The sequence below is a fragment of the Sinocyclocheilus grahami genome, unplaced genomic scaffold (genome assembly GCF_001515645.1).
Source record: "Sinocyclocheilus grahami isolate Dianchi unplaced genomic scaffold, SAMN03320097.WGS_v1.1 scaffold355.1, whole genome shotgun sequence".
Lineage (NCBI taxonomy): Eukaryota > Metazoa > Chordata > Actinopteri > Cypriniformes > Cyprinidae > Sinocyclocheilus > Sinocyclocheilus grahami.
In genome coordinates, this window is record NW_015505534.1 from 216389 (window position 1) to 235973 (window position 19585).

The window sequence follows — 19585 nt, forward strand, 5'->3', positions numbered from 1 at the left end:
AATATTTTTGGTTGTCTTCAGACAAACACAGTGAGATTGTGCAATCAAGACCTGCCGTGCAAATGCAGTTTGGAAAGAGTGTGATATAACTAGTTATCAGGCTTTTATTTTGTAACTCTATTAGATACTTGTAAATCATAAACAAGACTATCAAAATGGACACATTGTTCCACATGCACATTTAATATGTAATGTGCCTAAAAGCTACAGAACAGAGCCGGATTATGACATATGAATGGCATGAATAACAAAGAAAAAAGATAAATAGCAGCTCTTTAATTGTACAACTTCATTTACATGATCAGACATTCTAAAGTACTAATGTGTATTTAACAGCTATAAACATAAGTAATTCACATTAACTGCTGGAAATATCGAGAATCTGAACCAACAGTTTATTTGACTACATTTAGTGTTTAGATCTTCCACATTCTCCATCACACCAGAGATGTTACACCTAAAGGGACAAAATATCAGAAGGTCATTCCAAGAACAGGTTTTTTTAGTACATAAATGCATGTGTATCTCTAACTTCATTCTTGAGTAGTTTTTCTAAAACGTTCTAAAATGTCAAGCACTATTAATAAACAAAATTACTATTCAGTTTGTCATTTCTTTGTGTTGTCTGTGAGATTCACATAACCGATTGCTTGTTAGTTCAGTCCTAGATGAGGATCATGTCTAATGTCTGTGTTGACGGGAGGCTTACCATGTGAGAGTTTGCACTGCTTAAGAGCTTCATTGAAGCCTTCGCACAAGCTCAGATCAGCCTGAGTCGTTGCACAGTCCAGAAACTGCCTCACCTCAAAGAGACATGGGCCAGACTGAGAGGGTGGAAGTCGTGAGGGCTCCTGCAAGCCGTTAATAAACAGATAAATACAAGATGAATGGATATAACCAGTCACACTTATTAGTCTGTGCCATATTCTTCATGAATATTAAAAAAATACATAAAAATAAATCTTATCACCACCATACATGCTAGGGTTGTAACTTATGTAAAACTGCACCTGAAAACCTTTTTTTTTAATGATAAAAAAAATATATATATGTGGCCACTACAATTTTTAAATGGCAATGGCTGCAGAAAAAGTGGGCAGCAGTGTTACACTCTGTAAAAAAAAAAACAGTTGTGATGATTCGTCAAAAATGTTTTTCACCGAGAAATATGTTTTAGAAATATTTTTCAGGTATCACCTGAAATGTGGGTGCTGGTTTGGGTGCCTCTGAGCTGCTGCTGCTGCCTCCACTGAAAGCACCTGTGATAGCACTGCCCATCACGTGCCCTACGGCCGAGCCGACTGCCACTCCGGCAGCTGTGGTGGCCATCTGGGCCATGAGACCTGGCTGCTTGGGCTGGGCCATGGCAGGGGCCATTGCCATCGGAGGAGGTGGTGGTGCGGGGGCTGGAGCATAGGATGGGGCAGGAGCACTGAGAAGAAAACAAGGTGAAATAAGTTCTAGAAGAACCAAGTATAAAACCACTTACGTCACTATAAAATCCTATAAAAGTAGTTCCTTAACTTATCTTGGCATATGCCTCGTAAAGAATATAAATAGAAAATAGGATATAAAGAATGAATATTTTACATGAACCAGAATCAGAAATTAACCAGAAATGTCTTTGAGCTGCTTTTGGCAACTTCAGATGGAAAGAAGATAAAGTCTTAAACCTGGTTTGCGTCATAGGCTACCAAATGACATATATTATGCATCAATAAATACATTTAAATAAATGAATACTAAGCAGATATTAAGGGTTTTCCACTCCTGGTCAGTAAGAATAACATGTTTTTGGTTTGACCTTCTACCTACTGTTCTGGATGTTTTTGGGATACGCAAAAGGAATAAGCAAGCAAACAAACATTCAGTCTAATGTTTTTATGAGCAGTCTGGTGTTTTTCTTGAATGATGCTCTTCTAACGTTACCCCTACATTTAGTCAAAGTTAGCTTGCAGCTCGCCAACGCAGTGTGCGTTACAATACTATCAGCCAAGTGAAAGTGTCTAGATACCTTGCTGGTGCTGGTGAAGGACGACTGCGACTTCCTCTTGCCATTCCAAAAGTAGATCGTAACCGCTACCGATCCCCAATTATTCGTATAAGGTCGCAAACAAGCGCGAAGGTAGTTAGATCCACTCTATCCACGGACAGGCTCCTGAATGACAGCCGGTTGACGCACGTGCCTTTGACCTTGTGGTTATACATTCGTGGCGCATGCGCGCGTCAGTGTTCTAGAAAAGAGCATCGATTAAGAAGTTCTTTTTTTTGACGTATGCGATTAGTTATTTTTATGTAAATATATGATGTGTAACCATTCCATTTACCCTTAAGCGTTTGCTAAATTTCCTAAACCGCCATGGTAGAACTGTAGAAAATACTATTTTCTTATAAGGTGCGTTACGTTCAACATGTGAGAGGATTGATTGATTTAATGGTATGTAGAATTATTTGTCTTTTTGTCTTGCATCTGTTTGCAAATCCGAAAGCATTTCATGTTAGTAAACAAACTTTTTGTAACACTTTAGTAAAGGGACGAATTCTCACTATAACAAGTTGCTTATTAGCATGCCTATTATTAACATATTGACTGTTTATTAGTACTTATAAAGCATATCCTGCATGACCATAATCCTACCCAATAGGCTACCTAAACTTAACAGCTAACTTACTAACTATTAATAAGCAGCAAATTAGGAGTTTATTGAGGGAAAAGTCGTAGTTAATGGTTTGTTAATAGCAAGAATTGGGCTTTAAAATAACGTGTGACCAAACATTTTTACTAAACAGAAACATATTTGAAGGCACTATGTCACAAGCATTCCCACTAGATGGCACTAAAATATTGGTATTGGAGCCATCGCCGTGAACCCAGAGCCTTTTGAACTGTCAAAATTGGGCAATTTCAGTTCTGCACAAAATAGAGGGAGGAGATTGTTTTTTTTTTAAAAACAACATCAGAGGCTGTTTTAAATCTATTATGTTTTATTACAGCATCTGCATTTTATAGAGATTTTATATTAGATTATTTTATTGTTTCTTTAAAAAATGGTGCATTTTTCATTTGTAAATAACAGGAAGAATACTAGCTATTTGTCTTTTTGGAAAATAAAAGTTAACCTATTAATAGCTAGATTTTTTTTTTCCAGAGTGTCTTGTAAAAATAACCATTCAGTCGACATTTACCTCATGCTATTTCAAACCTGAATGACATTTTTTCTTGTGCAGCAAAATGCCCGAGCTCTAATTTTAATTTTTTCCTCCTCTCTGAAGGGTGGCGCTATCTTCACCATTTGCTTTCATAGTATAGACATTCTGATAGATAACTTTTTTTTTCTTCTAGGCAAGAAAGTCATAAAGGTTTTATAATAACATAAGGATGAGTAATGACAGAATTGTAGAATTTTTAGGTGAACTATCCCTTTACCTTCTTAAATCACACATGGCATCTTCTATTATCTTGTTTTTATCTGAGAAGACATTGTAATCTGAAATGGAAAAGTGTAATTTGACTAAATGCTTTGCAGGGACATTAACATGTTGATAAAAACAGCACAAATAATTTCCAAAAAATGTGCTGTGGTTACAGCTGGCCTGATACTTTCTGCTCAGTGCGTGGTGTGGGGGAGCTCAAATTTACTTAAATTGGCATGATTCACCTCCCAATGAGCAAGCAGTGATTCAGCATGCATTAGGCTTTGTAAGGTTCTGCCTTATTTCACCATGATAGGTGGTCTGTTGCACCTCTAAATTAGTGGCCTTATATGAGATTGAATTTAAAGAACCATTATGGCTCAATAGGAATACTGTGTCCATATGGTCTGTGATGAGGTTGTGTGCATCTGATCTCCACAGGCATCCCTGGTGAATTCCGGAATGATTCACAAGGTCTAAGAAGCAGTTCAAATTAAAAGATCCCAGACCTGAGAAACCAAAGGGAACTGGCAATTACCTGGCCACAAGGATTTTTGATTGTGTCAGCATTTATTCTTTGTAAATAGTGCAATGTAATTTGTGTGGACAGAAGTTTTAAAGGGGTCATAGGATGCTACATGCACTTTTACAAGTTGTTTGAACTGCTAGTACAAATGTTTCATGATTCAGCCTCATCTACAGAAGAAGTTAGTATAATGTTTTGTAATGAATCTTTGCCAATTGCCTTTCCTAATAATGTGCTAATTAGCGAGTTTCACGATGAATGCAGCTGAAGTAAACAGTCTCTCTGAGAGCAGCTCGGAAGAGAGGGGCGGGGTCAGCAGAGCTCATTAACATTTAAAGGAAAATGCTACAAAAACGGCTTGATCTGAAAAGAGCTGTTTTGACTGGGTAAAAAAGGTGTTTTTTACACTACCATTGAAAATGTTTAACCAAACTATGGTTAAACTACAGACTTTTCATTAAGACCCTAAAGAATCATATCAACCTGTGGAAAATGGGCATCCTATGACCCCTTTAAATACTTTGAAATATTCTAATAGAAGCTTATGGCTGAAATATACTACACTAAATAACTTACATTGCTTAACGAAATCTGTACTGAATTTAAAACACTATTGGCATCATACACTTGCCAACTTTTTAGATGGTTACAGAGGAAAAACGGGAGGTATCATACACTGAACGAATGAGGGTCACACACTATCAAACTTTCAAGTCGTTCTGAAAACAACAAACTCACTCAGTAACACACACCTCATTTCTAAGAGACGCTTGGCAAATGAAAAACGTACAAATGACAAACGTTGTCAAAATGATCCCCATTCACACAGATATGTGAAAATGACTTAAAGCGCTGTATTATGCATGCCAGGCCAGTAGTTGGCAATGTCATTTAATCAAGAAACACTATGCGAATATGTAATATGTATGCACATGACGTCACCGTTTTCACACATTCGCGTTTTTTGTAGTTTACACTGAGAAGATAATGGTATTGTTTTCAAAAACTTGCACTTTGAAACCCGTTTTCAAAAATTTGCGTTTTCAGGCCCCCAAAACACCCTTGTCATGTAAATGAATAGTGTTTTTGTTTTTAGTTAAAAATGGTGTGGTGAAAAATCCTTCATATTATAGTCTGTGCCCATTTACGGGATTTTCTGTCAAATTTGTCAACTCAAATTTGTAGACTGGCTCTGACATTCAGCAACAAGTGTCGACTCCTCAAGACTGTAAATCAGGGCAAAAATCAGTGCAGAATCTAGTGTATTTGCAACCTTTAGATAAATCAGTTTGACACGCTGGAATACTTAATTCTGATGAACGCAACATTCAGCTGTTTGATGTTCTTCATCATCCTAGCAGTATTACAACGCTCTCTCATTTTATACAAACACATCTGGTGAATATTGAATCACAGTTATCGGTTACAGTGAAAATGACCTCATATGAGTTCAGTATTAATATTACTGTAATGCTGAATTGTTGCTAGTACAAATGTTTAGTATGTTGTTGTGGACTGCATTTTTTATTCGTTTCGTGGTAGTTAATTGCAAAATAGCGACTATTGTCAGCAGTCAGGTTATACTTGCATAATGTCTTTCTAGATAAAGCTTTTAAGAGGCTTATTTTATGCATTTGAAACAAAAAGTTGATCCAAATACAAAGACTGATGTATTCACAATTTGTATCACGCAGTGATATTATTGTGCCAACATTTGCATCTTGCAATCACTTTGCATCACTGCTAAATAACAAGCTGCACAAAGTCTGTGTTTTATAACCTCCACTCCTTCTCCACCACACTCTTTCTTGTGGTCACGGGCGCATGGGATGGAGGGATCAGGGTGAAGAGGGGTAGAGGCTATGATTCATTTCCATGGGGCTTTCTTTCATGTGTCCACTGAGTGACGTTTAATAGAGCCTCAGGGGTCTGGTTGAAGCTGCTTCCATGGTGGAGTGTTTGAGGAGTCTGGCTTGCATTTTATCAGACTGAGGGGGCCCCGCACCCAAGAAAGAGGCTGACAACAGCACAAAAGAAGCTTGTTTTGAACCTCCTTGTCCTCGTGATCTTAGAAATATTAGCTTTATTGTTCTTAATCAACATAGTTTTCACATATAAACACACAATTAACGGCTGCATGCTGTTATGGAGCCTATATGGACCCCTGTAGTTCAACTGGTAAAGAATGGCACACACATAATGATCAAATACATACCTTAAAGGCTCTTTAAGTTGAATGCATATAAAGCGAAATCTTGTGTGATAAGAGCACTAGATTATTATCTCCTGACATGCAAAACAAATATGAACTAATACACACACTTATGCATTCACTAGGAGAGTCTTTTGTTGTTCATTAGAGGCTTCTGAATGGCATTCTTTCCATCAAGGTTCATGATCCTGGTGGGATGTGAAGGTTCCAGCATTGTAATTTCTTCACAGGATTCCTTATTATTGAGAAGTCCCAAGGGGTACAGAGGAAGAAAAGGGAGGCTTGTGGTTGTATGATCTTTTACCACTGTTAACTTTCTCTCTGCAAGCGTCATTAGTGATACCCACCTGATGCAAACCACTGAATCTTAAAGAGCTGCACTCCTAAAATATATAAATGCTTTAAACATTTGGCACTGAAACAAAGAACTTGTCTCAATCAGTAGCACCAGTTTAACCCACCTATAACTGCAGACACAACTTCATTCTACTCTGTAATCAAATTTCACAATGCTGTGGGTGTTTTTTTTTCTTTTTTTGGAGATAAAATACTAATTTAGCAGCAAAACTACAACGAGTCACTGAGCCAGGCTATCTTTCTGCTTTGAACCTTGTCTAAGGGATAAATACTTAAATAAGCTCAAACTCTCTACAGATTTCACCCGAGGAAATCTACATTTAATGTACATAGACTAAGCAGAGAGAATTTATGCACTTTATCTCAGCATGCCTTAAGGGGCTTCACATTATATAGGGTAAGTTGTCACAATGGAACCTGTCAAACAGTATATTACAGCTTTTTTTTCAGCCAAATGTAAACTGTAAATCTGAATCATATGCTACCGTTTAAAAGTTTGGGGGTCTGTATTTATTTTTTTTAAGAATTTTGAAGAAGATTTCAATTATTTGATTAAAACAATTGTAAAAACAGTAATATTGCAAAATATTATTACCCTTTAAAATAACTGTTTTCTATTTGAATATATTTTAAAATGTAATTAATTCCTGTGATGGTAAAGATACATTTTCAGAATCCATTACTCCAGTCTTCAGTGTCATGATCCTTCAGAAATTATTCTAATATGCTGATTTGGTGCTCAAGAAACATTTGTTATGTCAGTGTTGAAAACAGTTGTTCTGCATAATTTTTTTTTGTAAACCTAAACCATTTTATTTATTTATTTATTTGGATTCTGATGAATAGAGAGTTCAAAAGAACAACATTTATTTGAAATAGATTTTGTATCAAAGTAAACATATTTACTGTCACTTTTGATCAGTTTAATGAATTCTTGCTGAATAAAAGCAATTATTTCGTTCAAAAAGTTACTCTTATACTGACCCTAAACTTTTGAGCAGCAGTGTAACTGCATAAATCATATTCCCATATGTTTAATATTTGCTTTAGTGTCATTTCAGGTCTTGTACGAACACACCATAATCACTTGTGGAGGAGAACCAGCTGGAGAAGTTATGAATTCAGATAATGTGCTTTGTGATACATGAATCATTTGCAGGACACAGCAGATCTCACATCAGACCTCTTCAAATCTTCAAATCACAAAAACATGCATTTCCCTCCTGGCAAGATCCCAATGCTGTTTCAATTCATTCATTTGGACTCGATTTAACTATTTTTGGAGGAATAAAAAAAGAACTATTATTCATGGTAGGGTGAAACAATAAGTGTTACCAGACACCTTGTCAAATGGAGTTCAAGTGTTGTATGTCAAAAGACACATTTGTATTCCATTTACTCCTAAACATTACAGGCTCGGGTTACATTATGAGCTAGTGATTGATATTGGAAATGCCCTTGATATGTTTAAATGTTTATGACTTTGGGAATGCTGTGGGAGTGTGCGTATACAATGGCATGATTTGTATCATTAGACAGTCACTCTCTTAAATGGATCAATGTGGCTGGGTGTCAGTGATTATGTGATTCAGCCACAGCTTATTCCAGTGATGGGAAGCCTAAAGATCTCCTCCCTAATGACCCCTTGCAGATGCTGACTTTGATTTTTGCAGGTGTGCAGATGAGCGAGAGAGAGGAGACATACCTATGTTTACAGCCAAAACATCAAGTAATGGCGTAAAAAGGAAAAAAGCTCATTTGAAAAGCATCTCTAGAGATTTTCCTGTTTGCTTACTTTGATACACCCTGCCATAAATGTGCTTTGAATGTTCAGTAGCAGAGAATTTACAGCAAGGAGGCCCTTAACTTTACACCTCTTGGTATTACAGTTAAGCATACAAAAGGGCCATCACAGCAAAGTGTGAGTAATCTGAGGTAAATAATAGGTGCTGTTAAGTTGGACGCACCTTTAGTAGATGTGGTAGTGTCTATTGACATGGTATATTGCGTTCACACTGAGCTGACAGTGCAAACAGAAGTGAATTCACTATCTGTCCTTCTGCTTTTTTCTGATCTCTCCAGCTCTGCACTCTAAAAAATTAAGGTTTTTATTTGCATCTATGGTTCTATGAAGAACTTTTAACATCCATGGAACTGTTCCAATGCACAAAAAAGTTTCTTTTATATTATATACTTTTAAAAATAAAGTTTACAAAAGTGGGGTCCCACAGCGATGCCACAGAAGAACCATTTTTGGCTCCCCAATGAACCTTCTAGTGAATAATTTTTAAAAGAACCATTTTTTCTTAGTGTGTGAAGATCATTTAAAAAATCTAAAGAAACTTTTTCCACTGTAAAGGTCCTTATGTGTAGTGAATGTTAAAGGTTATTCATGCAACCATCAATGCCAATACAGAACCTTTATTCTTAGTGTATGTTCTTCAGACAAAAAAAAGTACTTTTGAGAACTTTCCATTTAAAAGGCTCTTAAAATAATCTTCTATGGCATTGCTGTGAAAACCTTTATTGTGCCTGGCCGAAAAACAAGATAAATAAAATGTGTTTTTGCCCCCTGCCCCCATCTACTGGGGGTTTACAAGTAACCCTATTATTTGAGATGAGTCCGCCTCATTGTGGTTCTCTCCACTATAGTGAGGGGGATTGATGGTTTTCAAGGGGCGGTTGATTGCAATTTCACTTTTTTAACATTAGTTAGTGTGTAATGTTGCTGTACGAAGCTGAAAGTTCTTCTGCAAACGGAGATATACAGGTGCATCTCAATAAATTAGAATGTCTTGGAAAAGTTCATTTATTTCAGTAATTCAACTCAAATTGTGAAACTTATGTATAAAAATAAATTGAATGCGCACAGACTGAAGTAGTTTAAGTCTTTGGTTCTTTTAATTGTGATGATTTTGGCTCACATTTAACAAAAACCCACCAATTCACTATCTCAACAAATTAGAATACTTCATAAGACCAATAAAAAAAACATTTTTAGTAAATTGTTGGCCTTCTTGAAAGTATGTTCATTTACTGTACATGTACTCAATACTTGGTAGGGGCGCTTTTGCTTTAATTACTGCCTCAACTCGGCGTGGCATGGAGGTGATCAGTTTGTGGCACTGCTGAGGTGGTATGGAAGCCCAGGTCTCTTTGACAGTGGCCTTCAGCTCATCTGCATTTTCTGGTCTCTTGTTTCTCATTTTCCTCTTGACAATACCCCATAGATTCTCTATGGGATTCAGGTCTGGTGAGTATGCTGGCCAGTCAAGCACACCAACACCATGGTCATTTGGGCAGGTGGACAGGTGCAAAATCCTGCTGGAAAATGAAATCAGCATCTTCAAAAAGCAGTTTAATGCCTACAAAAATGGCTGGTAGGTACTACAAGAAGTTACTTGCATTTACAAATAACAGCGTATCTAAAAGTATGAGACAACAACCAACAAAAAACATAGGCCTACCATTAAAAGCCGTGCTTGCACAGGTTCTGCACAATCCTCTTCAATAATATCCTCTGCATCTCAATCGGGCTCAAACTGATTAACTACGCCATTGTTTACAATAAATCCGGAGCACAAATGCCGCTGAGGTGAGGGGTGGGACGTTTAGATGTGCACTAGAGGCGGTTTAGCCAATCACAACACACTGGGCTAGCTAACCAATCAGAGCCCATCACCTATTTCTGAGGGCGGGGCTTCATAAAAGCAGGAAATGATCAGCGCGTTTTTAAGAGAAGGGACAGAGCAGTGTGGAATAAAGGTAAATTATGTGAAAAACAATGCATTTTTACATAAATACATACATTAAAAAAAACGAAGCATTAACACGTTAGACAGCACCCCATAAACACAATCAAGCTTAGAAAAAAAACCAGTGAACCACCCCTTTAAAGGAAGTCTGGACAGTCTTCCTTTGTTTTCCAACAGCTATCTGAAGACATAATTGATTATACATGTGTCTCATTGGCTTTGTTGTGGTTGGTCCCTCTGGTGGTGTCAAAGGGTTAACGAACCCTGGTGTTTATTTAGAGAAAAGTGGCTAAACTCAAAAAAAGAGGAATAAAGATTTCAAAAGGGCAGTGATGCCATATAGAACCATTTGGTGAAAAGTTCTTAAAAGAACAAATTTTTGTTTAATTTGAAGTACATTTCTAAAGAAACTTTGTCCACTATTAAGAGCCTTTTAAGGTTCCATGGATGTTAAAAGTTCTCCACTGAACCAAAGATGCTTATAAAGAACCTTTATATAGGTGAAATCCACTCACACAGGGAGTTGGGTTCAGGAGAGTGAGTTCTGGATGAAGGGATGGATGTTTGGATGCTTATCCACAGGATGGTATTAAAATGTTTTAGAAGGATTGGACAGTTCATGTTTTATGTAAAACTGAACTTGACAGTGCTGAAGCCACGTCTTAAAAAAATAGATGAATGCCTCTCATCGATTTGGAGATCGCTGAGGGTAAATACAGCTGCAGTAGGAGATCATAGGAAAAACATTTTTAAGAATAAAAGTAACATCTAAGCTTCAAGCTCTCTGAAATTCTTTAAAATCCTCAATGGACAAATATAAATTTTACAAATATAATAAAACTGCTGCGTATAGCACTTTTTTTCTTGGTTTCCATCCAAAAACGTAGAGCAAAATTAAACAAGGTTCTTTGTTGCATTGATAGAGACAAAGAAGATGGGATATAGATATAGTTTCAGCTTTTTCCCCATCCTACTCAGCTGTGATATAGTGACTATATCAAAAACAAAATGAAAAACTGCCAAAAGTTTGAGAAGAAAAATCAAGCGCAATAATTTTCAGTGGTCCTATGTTGGTATACAGCAAACAAGCGCAAAGATAAAGAATGCTGTTCGAGTCAAAACGAGTTAGTCGAGTGCTGTCTAGGCATTAAAGATGCAATAAATTAGACCTACATTACTATGTATATGCACATACAGATTCTAAATAATAGTAAATTCGTTAAAAATATGAAAAAAACCAAAACAAATGAAGGTATGAGAATTTTGTAGTGACTGAAATGTTAAACAAATCAAACCTTTATATCTGAGGTTCTTCAAAGTAATAATGTGAAAATTACCAACTTTACATAGGATAATACAAAGTTCCTAAGGTCAATACTTGGCCCTGGCACATCAGATGCAGTTAAAAAAATATCATTATCCATTCATTTTACAGACATTTCTGTTAATGCTAAAACACAACACAATTCAGTGCAAAATTCAAAATACAAGTAAAACTATTTTTAAAAATCAATATGGTAAAATCAATATGGGAAAAAAATTCCTTCATATTAGTACAGTACATTGTCCCTGTTTTTGCAGTTGTTTTTTGAAGAGTGTGTAGATCTTGGATGTACTGTAAGACCTTTCCTCAAAACTACAACTTCCTTAGTTGACACCCCAGTCTGATGCTGTTAAGAAGAGATCAGCAAAGGCCCTTTAATTTACAGATGCTTCCCGAGCAGGCAATTTCCTCAACAATGGACTCAAAACTAATGACACCGTTCATGCACTTTAACCAGAGGCATCTGAGAAATGTATCTTCTCATTGTCAGGTGCTTTTAGGTCAGGTGGATAAATCAAGCATGCCACTTGAGCGGTGCCAAATCCAGAACACAGCCTTTGTTTCAACCTCAAAAATGTCAGTCTGTATTTTACTCAGGAAAACCTTTTGCATTTTGCATCTCCAGTAGTGTTTCTCATCTGATACATTTAACCCTTATGTTCTGTTGAGACAGACTTTAAAGCTTTATGTTTTAATATTAGTAGTTTAAAAATGAACCTATTATACAGTAGTTCACCCAAAATTAAAAATTAGCTGAAAATTCTCTCCCTCATGCCATCCAGATGAGTTTGTTTCTTAATTGAAACTGATTTGGAGAAATTTAGCATTACATCACTTGCTAACCAGTGGATCCTCTGCAGTGAATGGGTGCCGTCAGAATGAGTTCAAAGAGCTGATAAAAAACTCACAATAGTCCACAATTAATTCACACTCTAGTCCATTAATAAACATATTGTGAAACAAAAAGCTGTGTGTTTGTAACGAACAAATTCATCATTAAGACTTGAAACTGTTGCTTTGAGGCTACATACGAGTTCTCCGTTGCTTTCTCCAGTGAAAAAGTCTCTTCTGAATCAGGAGAGAAATAAGCACGGAACAAGCACTATTTGTGTGCAAAAACATTCCAAAACAGTTCTAAACAAATATTTTGGAAGATTTTGATGTGAAAGGACAACAGGGGGTGGACTTTTTTTTTTTTTTTTTACTGGGGGAGATGTTATGTATTATGGACTCGTATTTTGGCCAGAAGCGGCAGTTTTAAATTAAAACACATTAATGATGGATTTGTTTATTTCAAACACACAGCTTTTCACTTCACAAGAAGCTAACTGATGGATTGAAGTCATGTTGTGGATTATTGTGATGTTTTTACCAGCTGTTTGAACTCTCATTCTGACGGCACCCATTCACTTCAGAGCAGGGCCGTTTCTAGGCATAGGCGAGCTAGGCGGTCGCCTAGGGCGCCACCAGCTGAAGGGGCGCCAATGAGCGCACGTACTGGCACTTTTAGCAGGGTTGTGATAAAGAGTGGCAAGGTCACCCTGAAATATGACTGCCGCCCCCCACTGGATCCCCCAACATTATTGGGCTAGAGTACTGTCAATCTGACGATGCCTGTATGCCACTAGATCAGAGTGCTGTCAATTGCTGCCTGATTGTTGCATGCAAAGTTTGCATTTGGAGCACTCAACAACGCCATTAGATCAGTGGGCTCTGTCAGTGCTTTGGCAAGGTAACACTTTTTCTTTGCCATGTAATAAAGCTAAGTTCAAAGGCCAATTTAAAATATTGGTACAGTAAATAAAGTGCACAAAATCTGTATTTTGTTTAGGCAGTATTTGTCCAAATATTTGTGGCAGATTTGTCCAAAAGGTTCGCGTTTTTTTGCGCCAATGCTTTGTTAAAGGATCAGCGTGTCATGTAATATTCCCATGTAAACTTTAACATCCAATTAAAAAATATTTGTATAGTAAAATTCGCTAATTCACGAGATCAATACATCCTTTATTAGACCGCTTTGTCGAGTTAAATGCATCCTTACGGAGGTGTCAAAATGCTGAATCAATTCATTCGCATCCAACAGCGCTTAAACGTTATTTAAAGGGGACGTTTACTGGGTTAACGAGTAGCAAATGATTAAGTAGCTGCATTGGTTACTTTTATGCCACTGATAAAGCTTTTATATGTAGTTTGGGGTAACAAAGGGGTTTTATAGGTTTGACTGAAATAATAATGCAATAACTGACACTTTAAATCAATGTTTCAAGAAACAACAACAAAAAAATGTAACAAAAAACTAGGGCTGAACGATTAATCGCATTTTCGATAATATCGCGATATGACAAAACGCGATTTTTTTAAACCGCAAAGGCTGCGATTAAATTCTCGTCACGTGACATGCGAGAGTAAAGCAGTCTGCAGAGGAAGCGTCAACTTGGCACACTAAGCATATGCCTGGCTTACAGAAAAGCACACTTTATGTTTAATCTATCTAATATTGGGTTGGTCATACTATACAATAGAGATGGGAGAAAAGATTCTCAAACGATTCTGGATCGATTCTGAGCTTAGTTTTTAACCACAGATGCGCGATGGCGCCGCATGTGCTTTAGAAACTCATCCTGCTTGCTTCCAATTGCTCTCTCTCTCATACACACACACCACTCGAACCATCCACACAATAATATTTAATAAAGTTCAAAAACTGTTTGTTTATTGCTTGTAAGCCTAATTCCAGACTAAAATAAATGTTTGAGCTGTCTTAACAGAAAGCAACTTGCACTGTCCTAAAATATATCAGTATTGTCTCAAGATACACATCAGTAATGTTTTTTTAAGGCACGTTTAAGCTACTTAGATGTCCTAATTAAACTAAGGCCTAATATTAAGGTCTATTATTAGTTTATTTAAAATTATTAACATGCAATTGTTTTAATAAAATTTTTTCATGTGCATTTAAAAAAAGTACTTAATTACATATGGAATTCAATTTTAAAAAAGTTTTATTAATAAGACTAATCAATAAGAAAAAAAGATATAGTTTTGGAATCTGACTGCGACTCCCAGAATCGGAATCGAATCGTGATGTGCCTAAAGATTCCCACCCCTACAATGATTTATTGCTTGTCTTTGTTGAATAATACAGAAGATAAAGAGCTTAAAAAATAATCGCATATTAAATCGCAATCGCAATATTGGTACAAATAATCGCAATTAGATTATTTTCCAAAATCGCTCAGCCCTACAAAAAACAGATAAAGACAAAAAAGTAGCCATTGATAATATCTAAACAATATGTATAGTATATAGTATCCAAATAAAAATGTAATAAAATTAATAGGGATAGTTTTGATGAAGAAACAAACTTATTCATATCTTGTATATATATATATATATATATATATATATATATTCATTTATTTGTAAATTAATTAAAAGCTTATTTATTTTTAATTAGTAAATTAATATAATATGCAAAAGAACACGAGGGTTAAATGAAACAGGCGCACTTCATAAACTGGAATAAAATCACAAATTTTAACACTAGCAGGCAGACACGTCGTCAATATAGCGACTGACAAAATGTTAACAGCATATCATTACTTATCCAAATGTTAGAGAGGACAGTCGCTATCTAAACCTCTCTTACTAAGCCACATCACTGAAAACCAATCCTGCTCTCTACCCACCGTCGCCCCTCTCCCTCGCGACGGAGCGCGCCAAAGGAATGGAGGGCTGGATCACGTGCTTGCCGGTGAGCTTGCCACTCCAGCCTCTGAAAGAAAAGTGTAATTTGAAGAAAAGAGAACAAAGAAATCAGAGAGTATAAAATCCCTCGGCTAGTCTGTACTTGGTCAGAGTAAAGCTCGACAGACAGGCGCGCTCTCCCCGCCTTCCCTCGCGCTCGTATAGTAAAGTGGCCCGCGCGCAGGTGGTGCGTGCAGCTCTGAATCCGATCAGGATGATGCGATCTGCACAGCTTCTCGCTGCAGTCTTAGGCTGCTTAGTGTGCATTCATTCTCTACCGGTACCAGACGGAAACAGCCACAGGTACAAACCTGCAGCGGTGAGTGAATTTAAAAATATTTTAAGCAAGTAGAAGATAACAAAAGTTACTATAACTTGTAATAAAGATAACTTGAAATATATTAGACATGTTTTGTTAAGCAAATGCATACACAAATAATGTAAACTAATTCTAAAATAAATAATTTCAATATGAGTTATTTGCACACCATGCAAATACTATATAAGCCTCCATAGAATGACTATAAAATATAAAAACATTAAAAGGTAATGAATTTCAAATTTGCATGCAACGTTGCCATTCACCTGCATCTACTCAAGATATGCTACTAGAATAAACAAAACGTATGTATATGAAGAAGGCAATACCTGCAGAGAGCTCATTTATATATTTGCATTAGTGTGGCAACTGTAGATTTATAACACAGACATTATATTATCTAAGGTTTTTGTTTTGAAATAACAAAACTGCTTAGTGTAGTTCATGTTCAGTATGTTTGCAGTTGTTTAAGGGGTGGGATCTACTGTAGAAGTTTGGATTTTTTTCAGGTATGTGTATGTGGGTCAGTGAGTCATTGACGGTGTCTGAAAAGGCAACTGCATTGTTGCCTAGTTAGTGAATGGCAGCATTTTGTGTATGATGGTGCCGAAACTGTTTCAAACAGGCTTCCAAAAACATGGTAACGTACACTCTAAAAAATGCTGGGTTGTTTCAACCCAACTTTGGGTCAAATATGGACTAACCCAACTTTTGGGTTAAAAATTGAATGTAAAAATTTAACCCAACGGTTGGGTTAGTCCATATTTGACCCAAAGTTGGGTTGAAACAACCCAGCATTTTTTTGAGTGTACTTTCTAATGGTCTAAAACAAATTCTAGTCAACTTTAGTGATGAACAAGCAAACATTTAGTTAATAAAAATGGAATAACAGGTTTAGAAAAAATATAGAACATTAAAATTGAAATGTATTTATTAACTTTCTCATAATTTAACCTCCCACACAATGTTTTTAATGGAAAATCAAGCATACATTAATGCTGCCTTCAAAAACAACCAGATGAAGGTATCTTGGTAGACAGGATGAGGCGCAAATGTTTGAAACCTTGTTGCTTATTCATTGCATGCAAAGTCAGCATTTTTCAGCAGACATAGCCATTGTTGAATGAATTATTATCATGTCTTTTTTATCCATATAGCTCAATGCTATTCTGTTGAACCCACCCAGCTCTTTGTTGAATTGGTTTCAGAAAAAAAAAACTATAATTGTGATGTAGTCTTTATGGTTTAAACTTCCTGCTGATCTTCGAAGAACTAAAATCTGACTGTAAGAACTTTGTTCTGCACAAAGAAAGAGAGGGCTTGTAAGGCTTAGAGGAAGTGGACAAAGAAGAACTACAGATGGCTGTTTTAACCCAGTTGGCAAAGATCCATACAGAGATTTTGCCAGGGAAAATATCAGGCTAAAAACACGTATCTGTGAATAAAAGAGCTGAAATGAGTAGTTGTAACAGGGTAGAGAACAACTGAACACCGTCTTTTGTCTACCTTTTTCGAATGCTGAATAGCCACAGACACACAAAGCATTACCACAAAATGACAATGAAACATTACATGCTGTCAAATCATCTGGCTATAAAGAGCAGCTTAATTTTATTTTATGTTTGCCTTGTCACACTTTGCCAATCAAACAGGAATGGCATCTGCAATCAAACCAGCTCCAGACATTTTTAAAGACAAACTGTGTACATGTTTGAATGTAGAGAGGCAGCTCTTATGCAGAGTTTGTGCTGTCAATTTGTCCTTGAATGTTGACAAAGCCGGAGCAGGAGATTATGCAGGCAGGGGCAAGTCATCTGGCACGCTGAGCAGGATAACAAACCCTGTGTTTGCTGACAGAGGGGAAAATGTAAGGATCCAGATTGCTAGATCTATCTATCTATCTATCTATCTATCTATCTATCTATCTATCTATCTATCTATCTATCTATCTATCTATCTATCTATCTTACCACTATATGCGTCTATCTTTCCATCTATTCATTCATTTTCTTGCCCATTCTAGTCATCCTTGTTAATCAGCACCAATTATTCAGTTTTGGTTATCCTTATGACCCAATCTCAACATATGAAAGAAAAGGACATACAAGTTTAGATTGGAGCGTATAGGTCAGGGTCAGTTGCAACACACCACCTGTGGAGCCGTTTGGTTTAGGTTTCTTGCCCATAGGCACAAACAAGAGCACTTGGTGACTGACACCAGAAACCCTGATGTACCTGGTTCTGATTCAAACCACCATTTTTCCAGTCACCTGACCTTTAGATAAAGAACCTCTCGACAGCTGTTTCCTATCTCTACAGAAATTACAATACAAGAGAACTTATGCTCTTGAAATACCTTTATTTGAAGTTCATTGTTGTTCCTGGCAATGCATCAAATGTTACAGTGCAGTTGACTTTCACATTCACATTGATATTAGCTGGTTGTCATCTCTTTCCCTTTCGGGGTAGAACAAGTAGGAACTATTAAAAGCAGTAGTATTTTGCCTCCCTAGACTTAGATTTAGTCACTAATGGTCTACCTTGGATGCACTACACTTTTCTCTACATGAACATCTTCCATCAACATCATTTTCCCACTAAACAATTTTTTTAGTGTAATCACTTGTATATCAACCCCAATGCATGCAGATCTTTGGAGGTTTTTGCGGGTAAATATTTACACTAGTCCGGTTTCCTCTGGCATGCTCATTTATTATCTCTAGTTGTGGCCTACTTTAATGTGCCAGAAAGTGTCCTTGTAACAGATTGGAATTTCTTGTTGGTAATTTTTCTCTCGACAAAGGCATGCTTCAGAGAGACAATGAGACCCATGCAGCCAGGATGTTTGGATCATAGTTGCACTGGAAATAAAAAGCCAAGCCAGAAAAGCAGGATGGTAGGAAGTGCTCTTGGCTGTATTTATATGGCTTGCTGAGTCAGTAGAAAACAGTCATCCAAATATAGAAAGTCATTTTGGGTATATTTTGGAAACGCATGATGCTTCGCTCTTGATGCCGACTGTGCTGATGAATGTAAGGGATCTGACATCATCCGGATTCCCCAGAGAGAAATATTTGGCTGGCAACAAAGAGGTTATCCTCAGAAACCCTATGGAGATGGCATGATGCCTGGCAACTCTCCAACTCTCTCCAAACCTTCATCTTGCACTGACATGTCAGCTCTTTTCTTTTGGATTTCCCCCAAAGGCTTGTCACTGACTCCGGGTCTCTGTGTTTTGTTTCAGCATTACTGTATCAGTGTTTTTACCCACTGACCTATTGACCTACAGATGCACATGCTGTGAAAATAGTATGTTTTTTGTTTATGGTGTTTCTGCCATTCACATTTCTTCCTTTTATATTCCCAAATGTTGGATATTCGATATTACAAATGTAGGCGTTAAAACTAATAGTTCATCTGTATTGTTTAGAACATGGCAGGTCTTCCCACAGGCACAAATGCCTGATGTTTGAATGCATGAGACTGCTGCCTAAAGTAAAATAATTCCCAGTTGTTTTTGTTTCTCAGCTGATGAGAGGCATATATCTGTCAGGAAGGTATCATAAAAATGTCAAAAATGTGCACAACGTGATGAGGTTTGGAAAGAGACACCTTTGTTTTATATGGAACATGTGTGGCTACAGAGGTAATTCTGAAGACGTTCCAATGGGTCTCTGAATGGACTTCCATTTTCACATGTTTCACTACATGCAGGTGGATGCTGTAAAATACGCCCAGGCATGAGAAATGTCTGGTTAAGAAAAGGTTCTATGATTTTTAAATCATAGGGCTTTTGTTAAAATGAGATGCGTGTATGAATGTATTACAAGCTTGTATTACAAGCAAAGATTTCTTAGCACAGTCCCTCAATAGTGCAGTCACATTTGATCTTTTTTTGAATTGGTCTTAAAGGAACAGTTCACCCAATACC

At 36.8% G+C, this 19585-nt stretch overlaps 2 protein-coding genes across 2 annotated transcripts in view; one reads left to right on the forward strand and one right to left on the reverse strand.

Annotated features, from left to right (window-relative positions):
* Positions 1-247: 247 nt before the first annotated feature.
* On the reverse strand, positions 248-2228 carry chchd10 (coiled-coil-helix-coiled-coil-helix domain containing 10). Its single transcript, XM_016229591.1, has 4 exons — positions 2015-2228; positions 1198-1432; positions 710-851; positions 248-457 (listed from the first exon to the last, which is right to left on the reverse strand). The coding sequence occupies exons 1-4, from the start codon at positions 2056-2058 to the stop codon at positions 438-440; spliced, it is 441 nt and encodes a 146-aa protein (XP_016085077.1). The 5' UTR covers positions 2059-2228; the 3' UTR covers positions 248-437.
* Positions 2229-15397: 13169 nt separating this feature from the next.
* The window catches only part of mmp11b (matrix metallopeptidase 11b), a 20766-nt gene continuing 16578 nt past the window's right edge, over positions 15398-19585 (forward strand). The window contains exon 1 of the mRNA XM_016229601.1: positions 15398-15654. Coding sequence (XP_016085087.1) covers positions 15550-15654 — 105 coding nt within the window. The 5' untranslated portion in view covers positions 15398-15549. The remainder of the gene's footprint in view (positions 15655-19585) is intronic.